At 39.3% G+C, this 23,389-nt stretch overlaps 1 protein-coding gene across 3 annotated transcripts in view; it reads left to right on the top strand.

Annotated features, from left to right (window-relative positions):
* The window catches only part of LOC150086692 (ATP-dependent chromatin remodeler CHD5-like), a 683,856-nt gene that overhangs the window by 365,159 nt on the left and 295,308 nt on the right, over positions 1 to 23,389 (top strand). For all 3 annotated transcript variants that reach the window (XM_090372691.1, XM_090372693.1, XM_090372692.1), the window contains 2 exons: positions 4,347 to 4,538; positions 14,029 to 14,229. In XM_090372691.1, the coding sequence (XP_090228817.1) occupies positions 4,347 to 4,538; positions 14,029 to 14,229 (393 nt within the window). The remainder of the gene's footprint in view (positions 1 to 4,346; positions 4,539 to 14,028; positions 14,230 to 23,389) is intronic.

The raw sequence follows: 23,389 nt of genomic DNA, 5'->3' as shown, positions 1-23,389 counted from the left end.
GCCACTACAGAATTTATTCATCCTTTGCTCCTGCTCTGTGTGCACTACCTTCCCATCATACAGGATATATAATCATTTTAGCATTAGTAGAGGCATATGATGCAAGAAAGCAAGCTTATGCAGTATCAGCCAAAAAAAAAAAAAAAACTTCCACTTTACCCCTCCACTCCGTTCGTTTGAAATACCTGTCCAGCTGAGCCTTAAATTTATTTAGGCTATCAACTTCCGCAACAAGGGATGGAAGTCTGTTCCACCAACCAACTACCCGCTGGCTAAAGGCAACTTTCCGCACATCTATCCTACATCTGTCTTTCCTCAATTTGAATTTATGCCCTCTCAGGTGATTATTGTGAGCAAGAGTCAGAATCCCATCAGCATTGAGCGTGCTCAAACCATTCAAGGCTTTATACATCTCTATCAGATCACCTCGCCGGTGCCTAGTCTCCAGACACTGTAATTTGCAAAACTTAAGCCTTTCTTCATAAGAGCAACCCTTTTTTCCATTCACTAATCTTGTTGCCCTTCTCTGTACTCGTTCCAACAGCTCTACATCCTTCTTGAAATGAGGCCTCCAGACCTGTATACAGTACTCACGGTGTGGCCTGACCATTGCCTTATACAAGGGAATAATCACCTCCTTATCCCTGCTAGAAAAATTCCTGTATATCATTGATAAGACACCATGAGCTACTCTTGCAGCCCATCTGCATAGAGAACTTCATATATGCCTGCACAATTACCCCCTGGTCCTTTTCATTCTCTACCACTGTCAGTGTAGTACCACAGAGTTGATACGTTGCACTGGGGTTGTTGTTCCCATATGTAGTACTTTACATTTGTCAATGTTGAACTTCATTTGCCACCTCCCAGCCCATCTGCACAACCTTTCCAGATCCTGTTGAAGTAGCATAGCATCAGTATTGTCCTTAACATCCATGCCAACCGTTGTATTGTCTGAAACTTGGACATTAAGCTTGATATACCATCATCAACATTATTTATAAATACAGAAAACAATAATGGACCTAACACTGAACCCTGAGGGACTCCACTAATAACATTAGTCCACGATGAGCAGTGTCCATTGATTACCACTCTCTGTCTTCTCCCCCTCAACCACCCCTTTATCCATAGCAGAAATTTGCCTGAAATGCCACACTGCTCCAATTTGTGCAGCAGTCTTCCATGTGCAATAGTATCAAAAGCCTTTCTAAGATCCAAGTATATGATATCAAAGTTATTCCCTGCATCCAGTTCTTTTGTGACTGCATCATAGTATCCAATCAAATTGGTCAGGCAAGACCTGCCTTTAACAAAACCATGCTGCGTCTGAGCTATAACTAAATTCTTGTCTAGATGATCCTGCAGTGCTTCTTTAACCAGTGCTTCCATTAATTTACCTGGAACAGAAGTTAAACTAACAGGTCTATAATTACTTGTGTCAGCCTTTGATCCTCCTTTGTGAATTGGGGTCACATTTGCACATCTCCAGTCTCTGGGTACCTCCCCTGAGTACAAGGAAGCTCTCATAATTATGGCTAAGGGTTTGCTTACTTCCTTTGCTGCCTCCTTTAATATAACAGGATAGATCCGATACACCCCAGGTGCCTTTCTTGTGTTTATCTTCAACAATTTCTCCTCCACTTTACCCTCAGTTATTACAAGATTATCTAGCTTGAATACACCTCTGACATTCCCCTCGCTGAATAACTCCTCATGTGTGAATGTCAATGCAAAATATTCATTTAGTTTATTAGCTACCTGAGCAGGATCATCAACAGTTGAACCATCGATATCAAGTTGACCAATCTGATTCATCCCCTTCCTTCTGGAATTTACATAAGTAAAGAACACTTTGCTGTTTTTCTTTGCATTCCTTGCCAAAGATTTCTCGTAATCTGCCTTGGCCCTACCTAACCTCCTTTGTAACTTGGTTATATGCCTGCTTCTATGTCTACGTGATAATTTATATGTATCCCATGCATTTTTCTTCTCTGCCATATTTCTTTAGTTCATCTGACATCCATTTAGGCCTAAACCTTGTACAGTATTTCTTAGTTGGTATGTAAAGCCTAGTAGCTTCCAAGATAAGTTCTTTGAATGCTTCCCATTTTGAATTTGCTGCTGGTAACATCATCAGTTAGTCCCACTGTATAGAATTTAAATACTGTCTCAGACCATCATAGTCGCCTTTTCGAAAGCAATAACCCTTCCCTTTACCCCTGATGGTAGTTACCTCTTTGTGTAAATCCCACTTCAGCACACTGTGATCATTGCCACCTAGTGGTTCATTTACCTGCAGATTCTTAATGCATGAAGAATCACTACTGATAATCAAATCAAGAGTATTACTCCCTCTTGTTGCCTCCCGAACATGCTAATGTAGAAAAGAATCATCCAATAAATCCACAAAAGCCTTGCTAGTGTGTGAGTGACCAACCCACAAATTCTAGTCAATATCTGGGAAATTAAAATCCCCCATTATAAGACTCTCTGATTTACTGGCCCACTCTATTTCCCTGTACAGTTTCTTATTATACTCATCAGAGTCATTAGGCCTATAGCACACTCCTACTCTCAATTTTGATCTCCCAATGCTTATGTCACACCAAACTAACTCGACACTGCACTGTCCATCGATGTCGACTGGCTTCACTTCCTTGGATTTTATGTGTTCCTTAACTAATAGCATAACCCCTCCTCCCTTCCTGTCCTGTCTATCCTTTCTGTAAACGTTGTACTCCCCAAATTCCAGTTTTGCATTCCTTATATCTGTGTGATATCCCACGTCTCTGATATCCCAACAATATCTGCCTTTGATGCTTTGAGCAATACCTCAAATTCATCAAATTTATTTACCTAACTCCTAGCATTGGTGTACACGCAAGTATAAGTGCACCTGTTCTTTTTCTTAGCTACCCTAACACAACCCACGTGTTTACTTGTACCGTAATGACTCCCAGCAGTCTCTAAAATATCCTGCATCTTATTTTCCAGGCTTCTGCTCATTCCAATAGAAGCAGTGCAAGAATCACTTTCACCTCTGCCAGTGGCTACTGTTAATCTATTAGTCCTTGTATCCCCCCAAGCTAGCAGTTTTCCGACCCACCTAACACTGCCTCGATAGCATCAGTAAATATTCTTGTACCCTTTCTATTTAAGTGTATCCCATCCCTGTAGAAGCAGTCTCTCCTGTTAACAAGTACAGACCATGCTGAAAAAAATTCTACCCCTTGAGCTTTACAGAATCTTTCCAGGGCCGAATTGATTGACAGGGCTCTCATCATATACTCCCTCCTATCGTGTCTGGTCAGAATTGCATACACTTTCAAATTGAGCCCTAATTCACGGGTTTTTTTCAACAGTGACCTGTACTTGTTAAGTAATTCTGCCGGTCTCCTACTCTTAATATCATTAGTGCCAACGTGTACAACTATATCACCTTTTGTGCCCTTAAAAGATGATATCTGCTCTACAACGTCATCAACCTTTGCCCCTGGCAGACATACCCTGGACCTGTTCCACCTATCCTTTTTACAAAGCATGTTCCCCATTTCCCTGACAATAGAGTAACCAACAACTTATATTTTACAACATATAAGTTGCTTTAAATGCCAAATTTTATTTTTTGTTCCGTATTTTCTCCTTAGTAATTTGTTAATTATTTACCCATTGTTGTCTTCACTTTCATATGATTTTTATGCATATTTTATGTTTATATATGAGTTCCTGATTTCACTTCTCTAATCTTCTTTCACTTCATGTATGCAAAATTTATTCTGACATTTATATTATGCTGTGGATTTTGTGAGCAAATTTATTTAGATTATCTACTTGAACACTGTTATTAACCCTCACCCAAAGCAGTGGCAATTTTGTGAAATCACAACTATATGCCATATTGTTACTGCTTCTCACCTAGAGGTATGTTTTTGATTTCATTCAGTGTTTTTTTTTCCTTTTCTTTTTTTTTTAAATTTCACATATTTTTGCATGTTGCAAATTTGTTTAACCTGCTGTTGCTTAGGAAGTTGTGTAGGGGGGGGTCCAAAAAGACTCCTGCTTCTCCCACTTGAAAACCATTCAATTCACTCAGGAGTAAACAAAATGTTTTCCAAGGTATTTTTTTTTAACATAATTTTGATATTAAAAATATGGGAAATTTCTGTCAAACAGGGTCAAAATTACCCTCAAAGTATCAATCCTGTATATGCTTTCCATCTAACTGCCAGTAGGTTAAACATAAGCAGTGGCACTCACAGTAAAATTATATTTATTTCTTTCATTTCCGTTATGCATAGTACCATATAAAAAAGTAAATTATAATTTTACCTTAATTTTTGCAGCCAAAAAAGAAGTATGATAGACAGCCCCCTTTTGTAGATGTTACAGGAAATGAACTTCATCCATACCAGTTAGAAGGAGTAAATTGGCTACGTTTTTCTTGGGCAAACAACACCGATACTATCCTTGCAGATGAAATGGGTCTTGGCAAAACAATACAAACTATTGTTTTCTTATATGCTCTCTACAAGGAGGTAAGTTTTGAATCTTTTATCGTTAATATTTTTTAATCCATTCTAGTTTATGATATATATTTTATAATTCCCTGGATGTTCAGGTCAGTGAATAGCAGACCAGAGAAGGAGCATCATCATGAAGAACCTGATAGCAGCTGCAGTCTTGGAAAAAATCAAGCAGGATATGAGTGCCCCAACTACAAAGAACAAATAATATGGAGAGCATGGAACCAGATGAGGAAGAACAAGAATAACTACAACCCAGAGCAGCTGGATTAGAAACAGATGAGGTCATGATATCCAGAATAAAAGATGAGTAGAAGAAGGCCCTAACAGAATTTGAGGGAATGGATTCCATAAAGACCCACACCAAACCAAAGCAGAGATCTAATAGAATCCTGTGGCAAGTTGCAGGCCACCTCAATTGGCAAATAATACCAAATTAACTCAACAAAATTGTGCAACACTGGAACCTATCCACACAGCCATATACTTCGCTGCTGTAACAGCCACTAGGATCAAGGAAAGAGATACGAGAGACCAGAAGAAATGAAAAAACTAGGATGTTGTTGTTTGGTTTTTAGGAGCATTAGCAACTAAGGCCATATTGCTCCAGGATATGCGGTGGTCATATCTTAACCTTTCCGCATCCTCCGTATTTGGTGGTGACGGGCTCGAACCCCGGTCTAATCAAGAAGCGTGTGCTACGCACTGCTGCTCCTTCCCACCTGGCTACGGAGGCGCCGAAAAAAAAAACTAGGAACCGCCTGCTTGGGAAAGAAGGCTTCAGCAGAAAATAGAAGAATTAAGAATCAATATTGGCTAATCTATCCAGTATCAATGGGGTAATAGGAGTAAAAAGTTGATTGGAAAAGTGAAGAGCATCCTCAAGAGAGACAACGTCCACAGCAAATTCGAGACCAAAAATCAGAGAATAGGAGAATGCTTAGACACGCTAAAGCGGAACTTCCTCGCACTCAGCAAGAGACTGTGGCAATACAATGACACCTCCCAGAGGGAAATAAACAACAGAATCTTCAATGAAAACCAAAGAGCCTTCGACAAGACGGGAAAGATGGCAACATATCACCTGAGCAGAAGATGACTGAGGAGCCTTCTGCTCAGGTGGTCCTTTGGGGCAACATATGGGGCAATGAAATAAGACATAACAGCCGAACCTTCTGGGTAGAACTAGAATGGAAGAGAACAAAGGACATACAGGAGATGGGAGATTTGGGAGGAAGAAGTACAACAATCGATCAGGAAGTCCCACAACTGGTGAACCCCAGGAATAGATAACATCCACAACTACTGCTACAAGAAGCTTACTGTCACACGCAAACACCTAGCAGAGCAGTTCACATGGACGATAATTCACCCAGAGGCAATCCCAGTTTCTTACTCAAGGAATCACACACCTGAAGGCTAAGGACCAAGATGCAAAAAACCTGGCGAAATACGGGCAATCACCTGTCTCCCAGTGATGTGCATGATCCTGACTAGTTGCATAACTAAGAAGATATCAGGCCATTTGGAGAGCCAGAACATCATGGCCAGAAGGGATGCAAGGAGTAATTAACCACTGATGCTACAGTTATTAGCATTAGCATTAGTAGAGGCATTTGATGCAAGAAAGCAAGCTTATGCAGCATCAGCCAAAAAAAAAAAAAAAAAAACCACTTCCACTTCACCCCTCTGTTCGTTCAAAATACCTGTCCAGCTGAGCCTTAAACTTATTTAGGCTATCATCTTCCACGACAAGGGATGGAAGTCTGTTCCACCAACCAACCACTCGCTGGCTAAAGGCAAATTTCCGCACGTCTATCCTACATCTGTCTTTCCTCAATTTGAATTTATGCCCTCTCAGGTGATTATTCTGAGCGAGAGGAAGAATCCCATCAGCATTGAGCATGCTCAAACCATTCAATGCTTTATACACCTCTATCAGATCACCTCGCTGGTGCCTAGTCTCCAGACACTGTAATTTGCAAAACTTAAGCCTTTCTTCGTAAGAGCACCCCTTTTTTCCATTCACTAATCTTGTTGCCCTTCTCTGTACTCGTTCCAGCAGCTCTACATCCTTCTTGAAATGAGGCCTCCAGACCTGTATACAGTACTCTAGGTGTGGCCTGACCATTGCCTTATACAAGGGAATAATCACCTCCTTATCCCTGCTAGAAAAATTCCTATATATCATTGACAAGACACCATGAGCTACTCTTGCAGCTCATCTGCACTGCTCAGAGAACTTCATATCTTCCTGCACAATTACCCCCAGGTCCTTTTCATTCTCCACCACTGTCAGTGTAGTACCGCAGAGTTGATACGTTGCTCTGGCGTTGCTGTTTCCTATGTGTAGTACTATACATTTGTCAATGTTAAACTTTATTTGCCACCTCTCAGCTGAGGGCTGATGACCCTCCTATGTGTGTGTCCTGTGGCACAATCTTAACAATCAGACACGTTTTAGTTGACTGTACCAGTTTTAGAAATGCTCGTTTTACCGCTTTTAACCATCTGACTGAGCCGTATACACTCAGTCAGATTTTATCCGACAATGACCATGTGTCTGCTATTTATAATTTCCTAAAATCAGTAAACCTTTTTAATCATATTTAAAAATCTTATTATTTTAAGATTTTCCATTGTTACTTATTTACTGATATTTGTCTGTTACAGTTTATACTTGTTTTTATAACCTGACGTAGTGACCTAATTCAGTAGGTCACTGAAACTTTTTTACCTTTTATGACAAGGTTTTGGCGCATTATAGCCATAGTTGCTGATGCGCCAATAAAACTCAACCAACCAGCCACCTCTCAGCCCATCTGCTCAACCTTTCCAGATCCTGCCGCAGCAGCATAGTGTCAGTAGTGTCCTTGACAACCCTGCCTACCTTTATATCGTCTGCAAACTTCGACATTAAGCTTGATATACCATCATCAATATCATTAGTGAATACAGAAAACAATAATGGACCCGACACTGAGCCCTGAGGGACTCCACTAATAACATTAGTCCATGATGAGCAGTGTCCATTGATTACCACTCTCTGTCTTCTCCCCCTCAGCCACCCCTTTATCCACAGCAGCAATTTGCCTCCAATGTTACACTGCTCCAATTTTTGCAGCAGTCTTCCATGTGCAACAGTATCAAAAGCCTTTCTAAGATCCAAATATATATTATCAAAGTTATTCCCTGCATCCAGTTCCTTTGTGACTGCATCATAGTATCCAATCAAATTGGTCAGACAAGTAAAACTAAAAGTAAATTGCAGCCATTATCAATCCACTGCAGGATGAAAGCCTCCTCAACAATTCATGCTGAGGGAAATGGACCATAATCTGCCACGCTGGTCCAGTGTGGGTTGGCAGATCGACCGTATTCAGCTGTCAGGGGCTTGAACCCCGGTCTACTCAAAGAGCGTGTGCTACTGCACTCCCGCTCCTGCCCACTCGGCTACGGAGATCAAGCAATACTTCCCCTTAAAAAAACCATGCTGCGTCCAAGCTATAACTGAAGTCTAGTCTAAATGATCCTGCAGTGCTTCTTTAACTAGTGCCTCCATTAATTTTCCTGGAACAGAAGTTAAACTCACAGGTCTATAATTGCTTGTGTCAGCCTTTGATCCTCCTTTGTGAATTGGGGTCACATTTGCACATCTCCAGTCTGCGGGTACCTCCCCTGAGTCCAAGGAAGCTCTCATAATTATGGCTGAGGGTTTGCTTACTTCCTCTGCTGCCTCCTTTAATATAACTGGATAGATCCCATCCACCCCGGGTGCCTTTCTTGTGTTTATCTTCAACAGTTTCTTCTCCACTTTACTCTCAGTTATTACAAGATTCTCTAGCTTACTGCTAGAGTTGAATACACCTCTGGCTTTCCCCTCGCTAAATAACTCCTGATGTGTGAATGTCAATGCAAAATATTCATTTAGTTTGTTAGCTACCTGAGCAGGATCATCAACAGTTGACCCATCGATATCAAGTGGACCAATCTGATTCATCCCCTTCCTTCTAGAGTTTACATAAGTAAAGAACTCTTTGCTGTTTTTCTTTGCATCCCTTGCCAAAGATTTCTCGTAATCTGCCTTCGCCTGCCTAACCTCCTTTGTAACTTGGTTACAGATCAACTTGTATCTATCATAGGTTTCTGTGTCACGTGTTAATTTATATGTATCCCATGCATGTTTCTTCTCTGCCATATGCCTCATCAGTTCATCTGACATCCATTTAGGCCTAAACCTTGAACAATATTTCTTAGTTGGTATGTAAAGCCTAGTAGCTTCCAAGATAAGTTCTTTGAATGCTTCCCATTTTGCATTTGCTGTTGGTAACATCATCAGTTGGTCCCACTGTATAGAATTTACATACTGTCTCAGTCCATCGTAGTCGCATTTACGAAAGCAATAACTCTTCCCTTTACCCCTAATGGTAGTTACCTCTGTGAGTTAATCCCACTTCAGCACACTGTGATCACTGCCACCTAGTGGTTCATTTATCTGCAGATTCTTAATGCATGAAGAATCACTGCTGATAATCAAATCAAGAGTATTCCTCTCTCTAGTTGCCTCCCGAACATGCTGATGTAGAAAACAATCATCCAATAAATCCACAAAAGCCTTGCTAGTGTGTGAGTGACCATCCCCCAAACTCCAGTCAATATCTGGGAAATTAAAATCTCCCATTATAAGACTCTCTGATTTACTGGCCCACTCTATTTCCCTGTACAGTTTCTTATTATACTCATCAGAGTCATTAGGCCTATAGCACACTCCTACTCTCAATTTTGATATCCCAATGCTTATGTCACACCAAACTGACTCGACACTGCACTGTCCAGCGATGTCCACTGGCTTCACTTTCTTGGATTTTATGTATTTCTTAACTAATAGCATAACCCCTCCTCCTTTCCTATCCAGTCTATCCTTTCTGTAGACGTTGTACTCCCCAAATTCCAGTTCTGCATTCCTTATATCTGTGTGACACCAAGTCTCTGATATCCCAACAATATCTGCCTTTGATGTTTTGAGCAATACCTCAAATTCATCAAATTTATTTACTAAACTCCTAGCATTGGTGTACACGCAAGTATACATGCACCTATTTCTATTCTTAGCTACCCTAACACAATCCATGTGTTTACTTGTACCGCAATGACTCCCAGCAGTCTCTGAAATATCCTGAATCTTGTTTTTCATTCTTCTGCTCATTCCAATAGAAGCAGTGCAAGAAGCTCTTTCACCTCTGCCAGTGGCTACTGTTAATCTATTCGTCTTTGTATCCCCCCAAGCTAGCAGTTTTCTGACCCACCTAACACTGCCTCGATAGCATCAGCAAATATTCTTGCACCCTTTCTATTTAAGTGTATCCCATCCCTGTAGAAGCAATCTCTCCTGTTAACAAGTACAGTCCAGGCTGAAAAAAATTCTACCCCTTGAGCCTTACACAATCTTTCCAGGCCGAATTGATCGACAAGGCTCTCATCATATACTCCCTCCTATCGTGTCTGGGGAGAATTATAGAGCAAGCCTATAAGAATCATCACAACCTGTACATGGCCTACATCGATTACTTGCAAGGCCTTAGACTTCGTGTCTCATAGCTGGAAAACAGAGATGCTGGAGATCTAAAAAGTCAATCTGACTGTGACAAACTTCCTAGAAGCAACCATGGTAAAAATGGAGTACCACCATCGTGGTCAAATGCAACACAACGAGACCAATCTCCACCAGGAGAGGAATCTTTCAGCGAGATGCCTTGAGCCCACTCTAGTTCTGGCTAGCACTCAACCAACTATCCAACATGCTCAATAACAGCAAGTATGGATACACCCACAAAAAAGGAAGAAAAAACCTGTATGCCCTCTCCCACCCAATATACATGGTTGATATCATGCTCAATGCAGCAACCAAGACGCAACTCCAACAGCTACTCTGGTTAACTGAAGAATTCAACAATGATATCAGCATGGAATTTGGACTAGCCAAATGCAAGACCCATTGATTGCATCAGGGGAATTTATTCAGCCGAAACTAGGGGCTCACATCTAGTGAGTATGGGCTTGCCACACCCAGGGTCCTGAGCTGGATATATCATTCTTCTCTTTCTGGTGATTCCCTTCTACTTCTGACTCTTGCTCTCTCTTTCTTAGGGTAACTCAAATTTTTTTTTGGCTGGTGCAGCATAAGCCTCAGGCTTCCTTGCACCATATGGCTAATAATAATAATAATAACTACCAGTTGCAGACTGGTAGAGATTAAAGCCGTGGCAGAGTGAGAGACCTACAAATACCTGGGGATGATGTAAGCTCAGCAGTTAGGGCACAAGGAGATCAAGGCCTGGTTGATCAGAAAATACCATCAGAGACTCAAAAGCCTGCTCAAAGCAAAGCTAAATGGAGGGAATACAGTAAAAACCATAAACATGCATCCCACTGCTAACATATTCTTTCAGGATTACAGAATGGTGTGACGCTGATCTGGAGGAGATCATGAAAAGACAAGGACAGTGATGACGAAGATCTGCTAACATCACCCGAAGTCATCTGTGGTGAGACTGATCATAGCTTGGAGAGGAGGAAGAGGCTTGACAGACCTCATTGAGCAACAGAAGAAAGCAATTGAGAACCTGAAGGATGACTTCCAGAAACACACAGCATCACTGTACCAGGCCATAGTGAAGATAGACAAATGGTATACTACATGAAACCTAAGCGAGGAGAACCCTCTGGCTCAGACGGAACACCCAGATGGAACAAACGAAGATAGAAAGATGGGCAAAGAAGACACTCCATGTCAGACACTGCAATGACTTCCATTTTACTTAGATAAAATGGCTTCCAACGCATGGCTCACAAGCAAGATGCTCTTTCCTGAGACTGAAGGATTCATTAGTGGCTGGAGACTAGGCACCTGCACGGTTATCTGATTGAGATGTATTAAGGCCTTGAATGGGTTTAACACGCTGAATTCTGATGGGATCCTTCCACTTGTTCAGATTACGAACCTAAGGGGGCATAAATTCAAATTAAGAAAAGATAGATGTAGAATAGATGTGCTGAAATTTGCCTTTAGCCAGCGGGTGGTTAATTGCTGGAACAAACTTTCATCTGTCGTTGTGGAGGTTGATAGGTTAAATAAATTTAAGGAGGAACTGGACAGGCATTTGGAGGGAATGCTGTGATTTTTTTTTTTTTTTTTTTTTTTTTTTGGCTGATGCTGCATAAGCTCATACACTTGCTTTCTTGCATCACATGCCACTACTGCTACTACTGCTACTACCATCCAAGACCAGGTAATCAACACCAGGAACTATAGAAAGTACATTGCTAAGGAGCCTGGTATGACAGATGACACATGCCGGCGATGCTACCTAGCCTCAGAAATGATTGAACACATCATTGTGGGATGCAGGGTGATCACCCAGATGGAGTACACTTGTAGACAAGACCAGGTAGCCAGGATTGTACATTAGAAGCTAGCAAGGAAGTACCGGTAGATATTTCATGTCTTTTTAAAATATCATAGGCACAGGGGTACATAGTATTCTTGACCTTATTTTTTTTTTCTAAGGATTCAAGTGATATTGAGAATTTTTGCATTAAGCAACCATTGGTAATGCTTTTATAGAGAATCAGAGATAACGTTGAGAAAAGGTGCTAGTTAAGAATGAATTTGAAAGTGTCCCAATTTGGTCACGCTGGATAGGAGGAAATTCATGATGGTTGCTTATCAGTTAATTCAGGCCTGGAGGCTCTAAAGTGCGCATGATAAATTTTTCACAGCATGGCATACATTCATTAAAAAAGACTGTTTTTATGAAAACATGATATACTTGCAGGAATGCAAGAATATTTGCCAATGCTATCAAGGTAGTGTTAGGGTTCAGAAAACTGCTGGTTTCGGGGGGAGGGGGGTAGCACACTAAATAATAATTTAATGACAGAGAGTAAACGAAATAGAGGAACTATTACATTGAAAGCACAAATAGAAGTATATCTCTGTCTGTATATGTTCCTTCAAAAAAGCTAAACTTATACATTGAAAGCACAAATAGAAGTATATCTCTGTCTGTATATGTTCCTTCAAAAAAGCTAAACTTATACATTGAAAGCACAAATAGAAGTATATCTCTGTCTGTATATGTTCCTTCAAAAAAGCTAAACTTATACATTGAAAGCCAAAACCAAATTCTATCAAAAATAAATGCAGAAGTGGGTATATGGTGCTTTTTGTATACAAATGCAAAGCCATAAAGAATTTTTAGGCTCTTACTTGTGTCTCATTCTGTATTATTTAACAGGACCTTGGGAACTCCCTGTTGTATCATATGCAGTTTATTTGTTTGAGTAGAGAAAGCAGACTGTTCTCGGCATTCATTGTGTCGTATGGATGTTTCTAATAGTTGACCTGGGAAACCAATATATAATTTTAACCTGAAAATTACTTGAAATCATCTTATAATTAGTTTGCTTTATGGAATATCCCTTTTTACGTGTCCTTTACTATATTCTAGATGGGAGAACTATATGATAGGTTTGAAAAATACAGTAATGCAAATATAATAAAGGAATCAAGGAACATATTAACTTTAAAGAATATTTCAATCTATACATGATTGATGGGCATTTCTGAGGCAGTAGTATTGTAAAGTAGATTCTCGATTATCCAATGGTGGATTAAGTGAGATAGCTGTGGCTTGGAGATCTAAGTCAGATAAAAAAAAGAAATATGGAGAATCCATTACAGCCATTGTTTTTTTTTTTTTTAAATTGTTCCTGTAGACGCGACCCTTGAATTTCTCAGGAACCTCATCCCTACCCCATCTTTGTTTTCTGCCTGCTATCTCACTCTAGTCATATTTCAGTAATCCTTCAATTTCACTACTGTATGGCTAATTTTTAACATTCTTCTGATTTTTTTTGATTTTTTTACTTATATCAATGTACATCCATTATGTTAAAATAGAAAAATAATTGTTCTTTCTATTGTACAAAAACTTCAGCTCATCAGTAGACATGAAAAAGGTACCAAAGTTTTAACTTTAATTATTTTCTACCAATCTGAATGGAACAACAAGGAAACATAGCTCTCGTTGATAAGATGGTGCTTAGAAATGTGATACCATTTAATTAGTTTGCTTTATGTGATACCTTATAGGAAGTCAAATTAAAAAGCAGACTTCATTGCTTTCCTTTTTCAAAAAATAATGTTGATATTAAATTTTATGTCCAAATCTTCTCGTGCTGTAGTATACTTTTAGAAATATGAATACATGTGTATGCAAATAAATTTATGTTATTGCCACATTTACATATTTTTATTTCATATTGTCTGCTATCCAGAGGTTTCAGTTATGCAAGAAAATTATTTTTCAACCACTGTGGATAATCAGGATTTTACTGTAATTACTTATTGGTTTAATTTAAGTTACAAAATTTTTCTTAATTCACTTACAGGCGCATTTTATTGCATAAAGATTTTTTCTCCTCCCATTTCTCCTCTTAGGGCCATTGTCGAGGACCATTTCTTGTAAGTGCTCCATTATCAACAATAATAAATTGGGAGAGAGAATTTGAGATATGGGCTCCTGATTTTTATATTGTAACATATATAGGTGATAAAGATAGTAGAGCCGTCATCAGGGAACATGAATTATCTTTTGAAGAAGGTGTAGTTAGGAGTGGCAGCAAAGCATCTAAAATGAAGGTAAGTTTAGAGATAAGAGAAAGTCAGTCTATTTATTTTCATATAGATAAATTTTATATTGTGAAAGTTGTTAAGATTTTGACTCTAATAATATAGTGCTTGCGATTTTCCTTTCATTGGCTTCTAGTATCAAACTAGTGGTCAGATTGCATTCAGTGTTGCAGCATCTGTAATGTAGATAAGAATTCCTGGAATGTTAGGCCGAAATAGGTATAATAGTATATGACCTCATTTTATTATTGACTGAATGTCAAAAAGTAGTTTCCCCTCATTGTAAATCTAAAAATGATAATTTAGCATGGTTATGAAATCCTTTTGCACTTAAAAAAAATCAGCCTCACCATAGAATGATTTTCAGGTGCATTTGCAAAATGCATAAAAGTACCTATTAACTTTAGCATGTCCTTCCCTCCACGTGTAACAACTTACTCCCAATAAATTGATTTTCATGAACAAATTTTCATAAAATTTTATATTTGAAAGATTTGAGCTATTTCAAATTTCATTAATCAGACAGGATCCACAGACAGGCTGCCCCTCATGGCTGAACAATGGAATGACAGATGTGACATTATCAGATACCCTCTGCAGCAGATAGTGCTTGTATAACAGACACTGATATAGTAGACGGAGTTTGCATAATATTGATTAGTGCATTTGTTGTGAATCTGACAACAAAATTAGAAGCAGAATTTGCAAAACACTGGAGAGTTTCTACTCTGTTCTTTAAACAGTCTGTTTTTCCAGGTAGAAAATTGCCAGTTCAGCTTTAACATTACCCAAGTTTTTTCAACTAGTGAGTTGACCTCTTAGAATGTTGCAGGTCATAAAATTGCTAGTTTAGTTTAACATAAAGAAAGTTATTTCCTGACATCTAAAGAATATTATGAATGCTCTCTCCTAACCACAACCAAAAAAAGAAAGAGCAAATAACTGAGCATGCTCTCTCTCTCTCCCCCCGATCCCCATTTTCTTTGTCTTAGTATTGAAAAATGATGCAAGAAAGCAAGCTTTTACAGCATCAGCCCCCCCCCCCCCAAAGGGGGATTAAAAACCCCACACACTTCTTGTATCACCTGTCCATCCTCTCTAATGGTTTGTTTAGTTCTTCCTTAAATTTATTCAAACTACTCATTTTTACAATGCCAGGTGGAAGTTTGTTTCAACAATCAACTACCAACTGACTGAAGGTAAACGTCCACACGTTTATCCTGCAACCATTCTTCCACAGTTTGAATTTATTCTCCTCTGTGTAGTCTAAGCAATACGAAGGATTTCATCAGTATAACCTTGAACACCTCAGTCAGATTTTTTTTTCATGTGTGTGGATACTGCAATTTGCAGAACTGAAGCCTTTCCTGGTAAGAACACCCTTTTATTAATCTCACTAATCTCATTGCTCTTTTCTCTACTCATTCCAACAGATCTACATCCATCCTAAAATTAGTCTTCCAGACTTGTACAGTGCGCAAGATGTCGCTTAACCATTGTCTTATACAGCTGGATAATCACCTCCTTATCTGTGCTGGCAAAAATAATTTATATCATTGACAAAACCCCATGAGCTGTCCTGTCTGCACTGCTCAGAGAACTTTTTATCAGACTGCACAGTAACCCACAAATCGTTTTTAATTTTATACTACCCTGAGTGTGGTACCACACATTACGTTAATATGGGATTACTGCTTCCCCCCCCACCATGTGCAGTACCTTACATTTATCATCATTAAACTTCAATTGTATCACCTTTTTGCCCATCTGCCTAATTTTTTCTAGGTCTTGATTCAGCAGCATACCCTGATTACTTAATCACCTTGCCAATGTTCATATCATCTGCAACTTATACTGATATGCCTTCTTCAATATCATTAATAAATATAGAAAATGACAGTAGGCCCAGGACTAAATCCTGGAGATATCACTAATAACATTTTTCCAAGAAAAGCAGTGCCCATTGTGATAACAACTGTCTTCTCCATTCAATCATCACTTTTTCCATGTCAGTAACTTTCCTCTAATACCACACTGCACTAATTTTTACAGCAGTCTTTTGTGTACAACAGTAACAAAAACTTTTCTGAAAGCAAAGTGTGTGATATCAAAATTATTTTTTTGCATCCAGTTTCTTTGTTACTTCATCATAATAAGAGGGCGATTCTTGCACTGCTTCTATTAGAATGAGGAGCAGCCTGGAGGGCGAGGTGCTACAGTTTCAGGGACTGGTGAGAGTCATCATGAAACAAATAAATATACATGGGCTGTGTTAGAGTAACTAAGAATAAGAGGGTGCTGACTCTCTTTACAAGTGCCAGCTGTGAATTACAAACTCCAAAAAAATCAGTATTTTGCTATTTTATTTACTTAATTGCCATATTATATTGTACTTTATAAGTAGCTTTATAGTTCTAGTTCTGCTCATTATTTTTAATTTAGATAGAGTTTTTGTAGGTTACTACTTAATATACGTAATCTTCGTAAAACCGTAGTAGGGAATTCAAATTTTGAATTGTGGTAAATAGGTAGCTCTAACGTAAAACTAGATAGCGTAATACGAATCACTGCATTTAGGAAACTGTTAGTTAATGTAGTATTGATAATTAATTAAATTTATCAATCTTATTTATTTTCTTTGTTAATTTTAATGTCATGCCTCAGACTAGAGTAGCAAAGCAACGTGCACAAAGTAGCAGGAGTACTGTGACTTGGGGACTGGGGGGGGGGGCATTCTCCAATGCATCACAGCCTAAAAAAAAAAGTGCAATATGTGAAATGTTTGCAGAACTTCTGGAACAGGACCTGATCTAGCCAAGGAGGATGTCTTTGTCTCTGATATCCCAACGATATCTGCCTTTGATGTCTTGACCAGCACTTCAAATTCATCAAATTTATTTACTATACTTCTAGTATTGGTATACATGCACTTATTCTTAGTTACCCTAACACAGCCCGTGTATTTATTTGTTTCATGATGACTCTCACCTGTCTCTGAAACTCCCCCAGCACCCCACCCTCCAGGCTGCTGCTCATTCTAATAGAAGCAGTGCAGGAATCACTTTCACCTCTGCCTGTGGCTACTATTAACCTTTTAGTCTGTGAATCCCCCAAAGCTAGCAGTTTTTCGAATCCACCTAATGCTGCCTCAGTAGCATCAGCTGTTAATCTTGCACCTCTTCTATTTAAGTGTATCCCATTCCTGTAGAAGCCAGTCTCTCCTGTTAACAAGCACAGACCATGCTGAGAAAAATTCTACCCCACGAGCTTTCCACAATCCCTCCAGGGCCAAAATGATTGACAAGGCTCTCATCATATACTCCCTCCTATACTGTCTGGACAGAATTACAGATACTTTCAAATTTAACCCTAACTCACGACTTTTTTTTCAGCATTGACCTGTACTTGCTAATTAAATCTGCAGATCTCCTACTCTTAATGTCATTAGTGCCAACGTGTACAACAATATCACCCTTTGTGCCCTTAAAAGATGATATCTGTTCTACAACATCATTAACTTTTGCCCATGGAAGACAAATCCTGGTCCTATTCCACCTATCCTTTTTACACAATATATTCCCCATCTCCCTGACAATAGAATCACCGACAATAATTAACTCCCGTGGGACCAGCACATTCCGCCTTGGAGATTGCCACTGTGTTGCCTGATGCACAAGGGTGAGCTCTGGTGTTGAGTTGGGCAGCTGAGAGCCTGATGGTTCCCCCATTTCAGTACCTTCAAACTCTCATAAGTGCCCATCAGAATGCTGAGTTGGCACCTGATTTCTTGACACTCTCTGCATCTAGTGTCACACAGATATAAGTAGTGCGGAACTGGAATTTGGGGAGTACAATGTGTACAGAAATGATGGACAGGATAGGAAGGGAGGAGGGGTTATGCTGTTAATTAAGAAAAACATAAAATCTAAGGAAGTGCATCCAGTTGACATAGATGGACAGAGCAAGGTTCAGTCAGTTTGGTGTGACATAAACACTGGGAAAGTAGAAATGAAGAAGCATGACACCACCACCCCTCTCATCTTTCCTAAATACATTATTCCCATAGTGGAAATCTTTATCCCCAATTTCCAGGTGGCACTACGTTTCTGTTAGCCCTATTATGCATTAGTCAGCATGAGTTGTGCTAATCAGGAGTTCAAATTCAGACATTTTATTGACAACACTCCTGACATTACTGTAGACACAGTTAAGACTAAGTATTCTTATGTAGTTATATTGTTTGTTTCCCTGTCTTTCTCATCCAGCTCATTTGAAACCTTGCTACACACTTGCTACATCTTGTCAACATTGGCTGTTGTGGCAACACACAAGAATTCGTGAGGTTGAGTGTAAGCATTTCTTTGACCCATATCATCATATAAATGTGAATCTATATTACCCTTCTCCTCCTAACTAGCAGTTTCCCTGAACCCTTAAAGTATCCTCAATGATACTGGCAAATATCCTTGCACCACTTTTGCTCAAATTAATACCATCTCTACAAAATTGATTTCTTCTACCTACAAGTGCGGGCCATGCTGATAAAAATTTCCCCCCTTAAAGTCTTGCAGATTCCCTCCAGTCTCAATTTAATCCACGAGCCTTTCAGCATATAATCCCTCCTATTGTGTCTGGGCAGAATTGCAGACACATACACATTCTGACCTAACTCGTGGCATTTTTTTTTACCATGGGCCTATATTTATCCAACAAATGGTTAGGTTGTGTTCATTTAATATCTTTAATCCCCACATGAATAATAATTCTCTCTTTACCCCCATAAAATCTTAAAATCTGTTGGTATCACATCAATTCTTGCCCCTGTCAAACACACCCTGGTTGTGGTCCACCTATCTTTATTACAAGAAACATTACCCATTCATTAGTCATAGAAAAGGCCTTTCTGGACAAACTGGAGTTTTGAACATTAGAATTTGTAGAAAAAATCCCTGCATAATTAAGAATATTAGATTAGAGGTAGTTAAGTTTCAAAAAGAAGTTAAAAATTTCCAAGTGATATTTCCTTCTAGGAGAATAATAGAGGTTACAAAATGAATTTTATAAAAAAATTATTTAAATTATTTACAAAATTATTGCAGATAATCTCCACCAAAATATCTTTTTTGTTATATGCCATCAATGCTTGACTTCATTGATAATGATGATATATTGTAGTATAAGAAATAAATATACACTACTAGGATAGCAAAAGTGTGTATATAAGAATTGTTTGTATTCGCTTTATTTATTTATTTATTTATTTTTTTATGAAAACCTCAAACATGAGAGGTATTAGAACCTATAGTACTCAGTACCGTGCTTGGGTTGGAGAAGAAGGTCGGTTGAGAAGACGAAAAAAGATATTTGTTGTCATTAGACTTGAACTTCTGTGGACTGTAATTTTCAGGAAATACCTATGAAGGAAGGTTGTTCCAGAAAACTGCAGTTAAATGAATAAACGAGGAAGATGAAAAGTTGGTTCTATGAGTTTGAAGTTGGACAATAAATGGATGTTGGCTGGTAGCGACACGTGTTCGGACTGTTTTGAAAGAGAGAGAGCAGGAATTATAGAACCCAATTCAGAAGAACAGTGCCCATGGAAGTATCTGTAGAAAAGGCATGCAGCAGAAACAGTACGTCTATGAGACAGCAAGTGGAAAGACTGTTAGAGATGAGTCATTGATTAATCTAACTGCCCTCGGAATTCTGAATGGAATCTAGAAGCCTGAGAGAGGTTTTGGGGGCACCGCCCCAGATGTGGGAACAATATTCCATGGGAGGGTGGATTTGCGATTTGTACAGAGTGAACAGCTGTTTGGAAGAAAAGTAACGCCAAGAGCGAAAGAGAAAACCAAAACCAAGTTTTTTAGATGCAGAGAAAGCAATATTTGTAATGTGCTTGTGCCAAGAGAGATTATAAGTTAGGGTAATCCCTAAAAGAGATATATCATTTTGCCTAGAAATCGGAGTGTCACTAAAGATAAGCATAGGAGCAGAAGAATTCTTTTTAGCATTAGCATTAGCATTAGTAGAGGCATATGATGCAAGAAAGCAAGCTTATTCAGCATCAGCCAAAAAAAAAAAAAAAAAAAACACAACCACTACTCCCATTTCACCCCTCCGTTCGTTCGAAATACCTGTCCAGCTGAGCCTTAAATTTATTTAGGCTATCAACTTCAACAACAAGCGATGGGAGTCTGTTCCACAAACCAACTGCCCGCTGGCTAAAGGCAAATTTCCGCACATCTATCCAACATCCGTCCTTCCTCAATTTGAATTTATGCCCTCTCAGGTGATTATTCTGAGCAAGAGGAAGAATCCCATCAGCATTGAGCATGCTCAAGCCATTCAAAGCCTTATACACCTCTATCAGATCACCTCGCCGATGTCTAGTCTCCAGGCTCTGTAATTTGCAAAACTTAAGCCTTTCTTCGTAAGAGCAACCCTTTGTTCCATTCACTAATCTTGTTGCCCTTCTCTGTACTCGTTCCAGCAGCTCTACATCCTTCTTGAAATGAGGCCTCCAGACCTGTATACAGTACTCAAGGTGTGGCCTGACCAATGCCTTATACAAGGGAATAATCACATCCTTATCCCTGCTAGAAAAATTCCTGTATATCATTGACAAGACACCATGAGCTACCCTTGCAGCTCGTCTGCACTGCTCAGAGAACTTCATATCTGCCTGCACAATTACCCCCAGGTCCTTTTCATTCTCTACCACTGTCAACGTAGTACCACAGAGTTGATACGTTGATCTGGGGTTACTGTTTCCCATATGTAGTACTTTACATTTGTCAATGTTAAACTTCATTTGCCACCTCTCAGCCCATCTGCTCAACCTTTCCAGATCCTGTTGCAGCAGCATAGTATCAGTAGTGTCCTTAACAACCCTGCCAACCTTGGTATCGTCTGCAAACTTGGACATTAAGCCTGATACACCATCATCAATATCATTTATAAATACAGAAAACAACAATGGACCCAACACTGAACCCTGAGGAACTCCACTAATAACATTAGTCCATGTTGAGCAGTGTCCATTGATTACCACTCTCTGTCTTCTGCCACTCAACCATCCCTTTATCCATAGCAGCAATTGGCCTCCAATGCCACACTTCTCCAATTTGTGCAGCAGTCTTCCATGCGCAACAGTATCAAAAGCCTTTCTAAGATCCAAATATGTAATATCAAAGTTATTCCCTGCATCCAGTTCTTTTGTGACTACATCATAGTATCCAATCAAATTGGTCAGACAAGACCTGCCCTTAACAAAACCATGCTGTGTCTGAGCTATAACTGAATTCTTGTCCAGATGATCCTGCAGTGCTTCTTTAACCAGTGCCTCCATTAATTTTCCTGGAACAGAAGTTAAACTAACAGGTCTATAATTACTTGTGTCAGCCTTTGATCCTCCTTTGTGAATTGGGGTTACATTTGCACATCTCCAGTCCATGGGTACCTCCCCTGAGTCCAAAGAAGCTCTCATAATTATGGCTAGGGGTTTGCTTACTTCCTTTGCTGCCTCCTTTAATATAACTGGATAGATCCCATCCACCCCTGGTGCCTTTTTTATGTTTATCCTCAGCAATTTCTCCTCCACTTTCCTCTCAGTTATTAGAAAATAATCTAGCTCACTGCCAATGTTTACTTCACCTACGACATTCCCCTTCCTGAATAACTCCTCATGTGTGAATGTAGATGCAAAATACTCGTTTAGATTGTTAGCCACCTGAGCAGGATCCTCAACTGTTGAACCATCAACATCCAGTGGACCAATCTGATTCATCCTTTTCCTTCTTGAGTTTAAATAGGTAAAGAACTCTTTTCTGTTTTTCTTTGCGTCCTTTGCCAAGGATTTCTCATAATCTGCCTTTGCCTGCCTAATCTCCTTTGTGACTTGGTTACAGACCAACTTATATCTATCATAGGCTTCCATGTCACCCATTAATTTGTATGTATCCCATGCATTTTTCTTCTCTGCCATATGTCTCATTAGTTCATCTGACAACCATTTAGGCCTGAACCTTGAACAATATTTCTTGGTTGGTATGTAAAGCCTGGTAGCTTCCAAGATTAGTTCCTTGAATGCTTCCCATTTTGAATTTGCTGTTGGTAACATCATCAGTTGGTCCCACTGTATAGAATTTAAATACTGTCTCAGACCATCATAGTCGCCTTTACGAAAGCAAAAACCCTTCCCCTTGCCTCTGATGGTAGTTACCTCCTTGAGTAAATCCCACTTCAGCACACTGTGATCACTGCCACCCAGTGGTTCCTTTATCTGCAGATTCCTAATGCATGAAGAATCACTACTGATAATCAGATCAAGAGTATTACTCCCTCTAGTTGCCTCCCTAACATGCTGGTGAGATATAAGATATAAGACAAGACTGAGTTTTAGAAGAGTTGAAATCAACTAGGTGGTCTTTGCCCCACTGGAGAATTACCTGAAGATCAGCATTTAAGGAATTGGTAGCGGATATTCGAGAAGTTGAATCTGATTGAGCAGGGCAGGGTTTCTCAAAATGGAAAGTGGAATGCAATGTGCTATCATCGGCAAAACTATGGATAGTATTTCCAGTGAGTGGAAGAAGATCATTAATATACAAGAGGAAAAGAGTGGGGGAAAGAACTGAACCTTGCGTGACACCAGCATTAGTGGAGAAGTTAGAAGACAGAGAGCCATCTACCATCACCTTCAGTGAGCAATCAGAGAGAAAAATGGATAATCAATTACAAAAAACAGTTGGCAAACCATAAGATGGAAGCTTGTTTAGAAGACCTTTATGCCAAACACGATCAAAAGCCTTTGAGATGTCAAGAGCAGCTGCTTATGTTTCACCAAACTTTTCCATTGAATTTGTCCTAAATGGGTAACATAAGCCAGAATATCACCAGTGGATCAACACTGACAGAATCCATACTGGCGATCGTTGATCATACGGAAGGTTTCTAGGTAGTTTATGATTTGGTGGTTAATTGAGTTCTCCATTACTTTAGAAAGAGTAGAAGTAATTGCAATGGGACAATAATTGGATGGGAGGGATTTGTCACCCTTTTTAGGAACTGGCTATTGTAAAAGTATCATATTATTCTGGCTGAATAGCATTTTTTTTTTTTTTTTCTTTTTTTTTGTCCATTCTAATTAGTGTTTCTGTAAAATATT

This window comes from Mastigoproctus giganteus, chromosome 4 (genome assembly GCF_048544385.1).
Source record: "Mastigoproctus giganteus isolate SK-2022 chromosome 4, ASM4854438v1, whole genome shotgun sequence".
NCBI classification, from domain to species: domain Eukaryota; kingdom Metazoa; phylum Arthropoda; class Arachnida; order Uropygi; family Thelyphonidae; genus Mastigoproctus; species Mastigoproctus giganteus.
The sequence above is the reverse complement of the archived record's forward strand: the minus strand, read 5'-3'. Positions and strand labels throughout refer to the sequence as shown.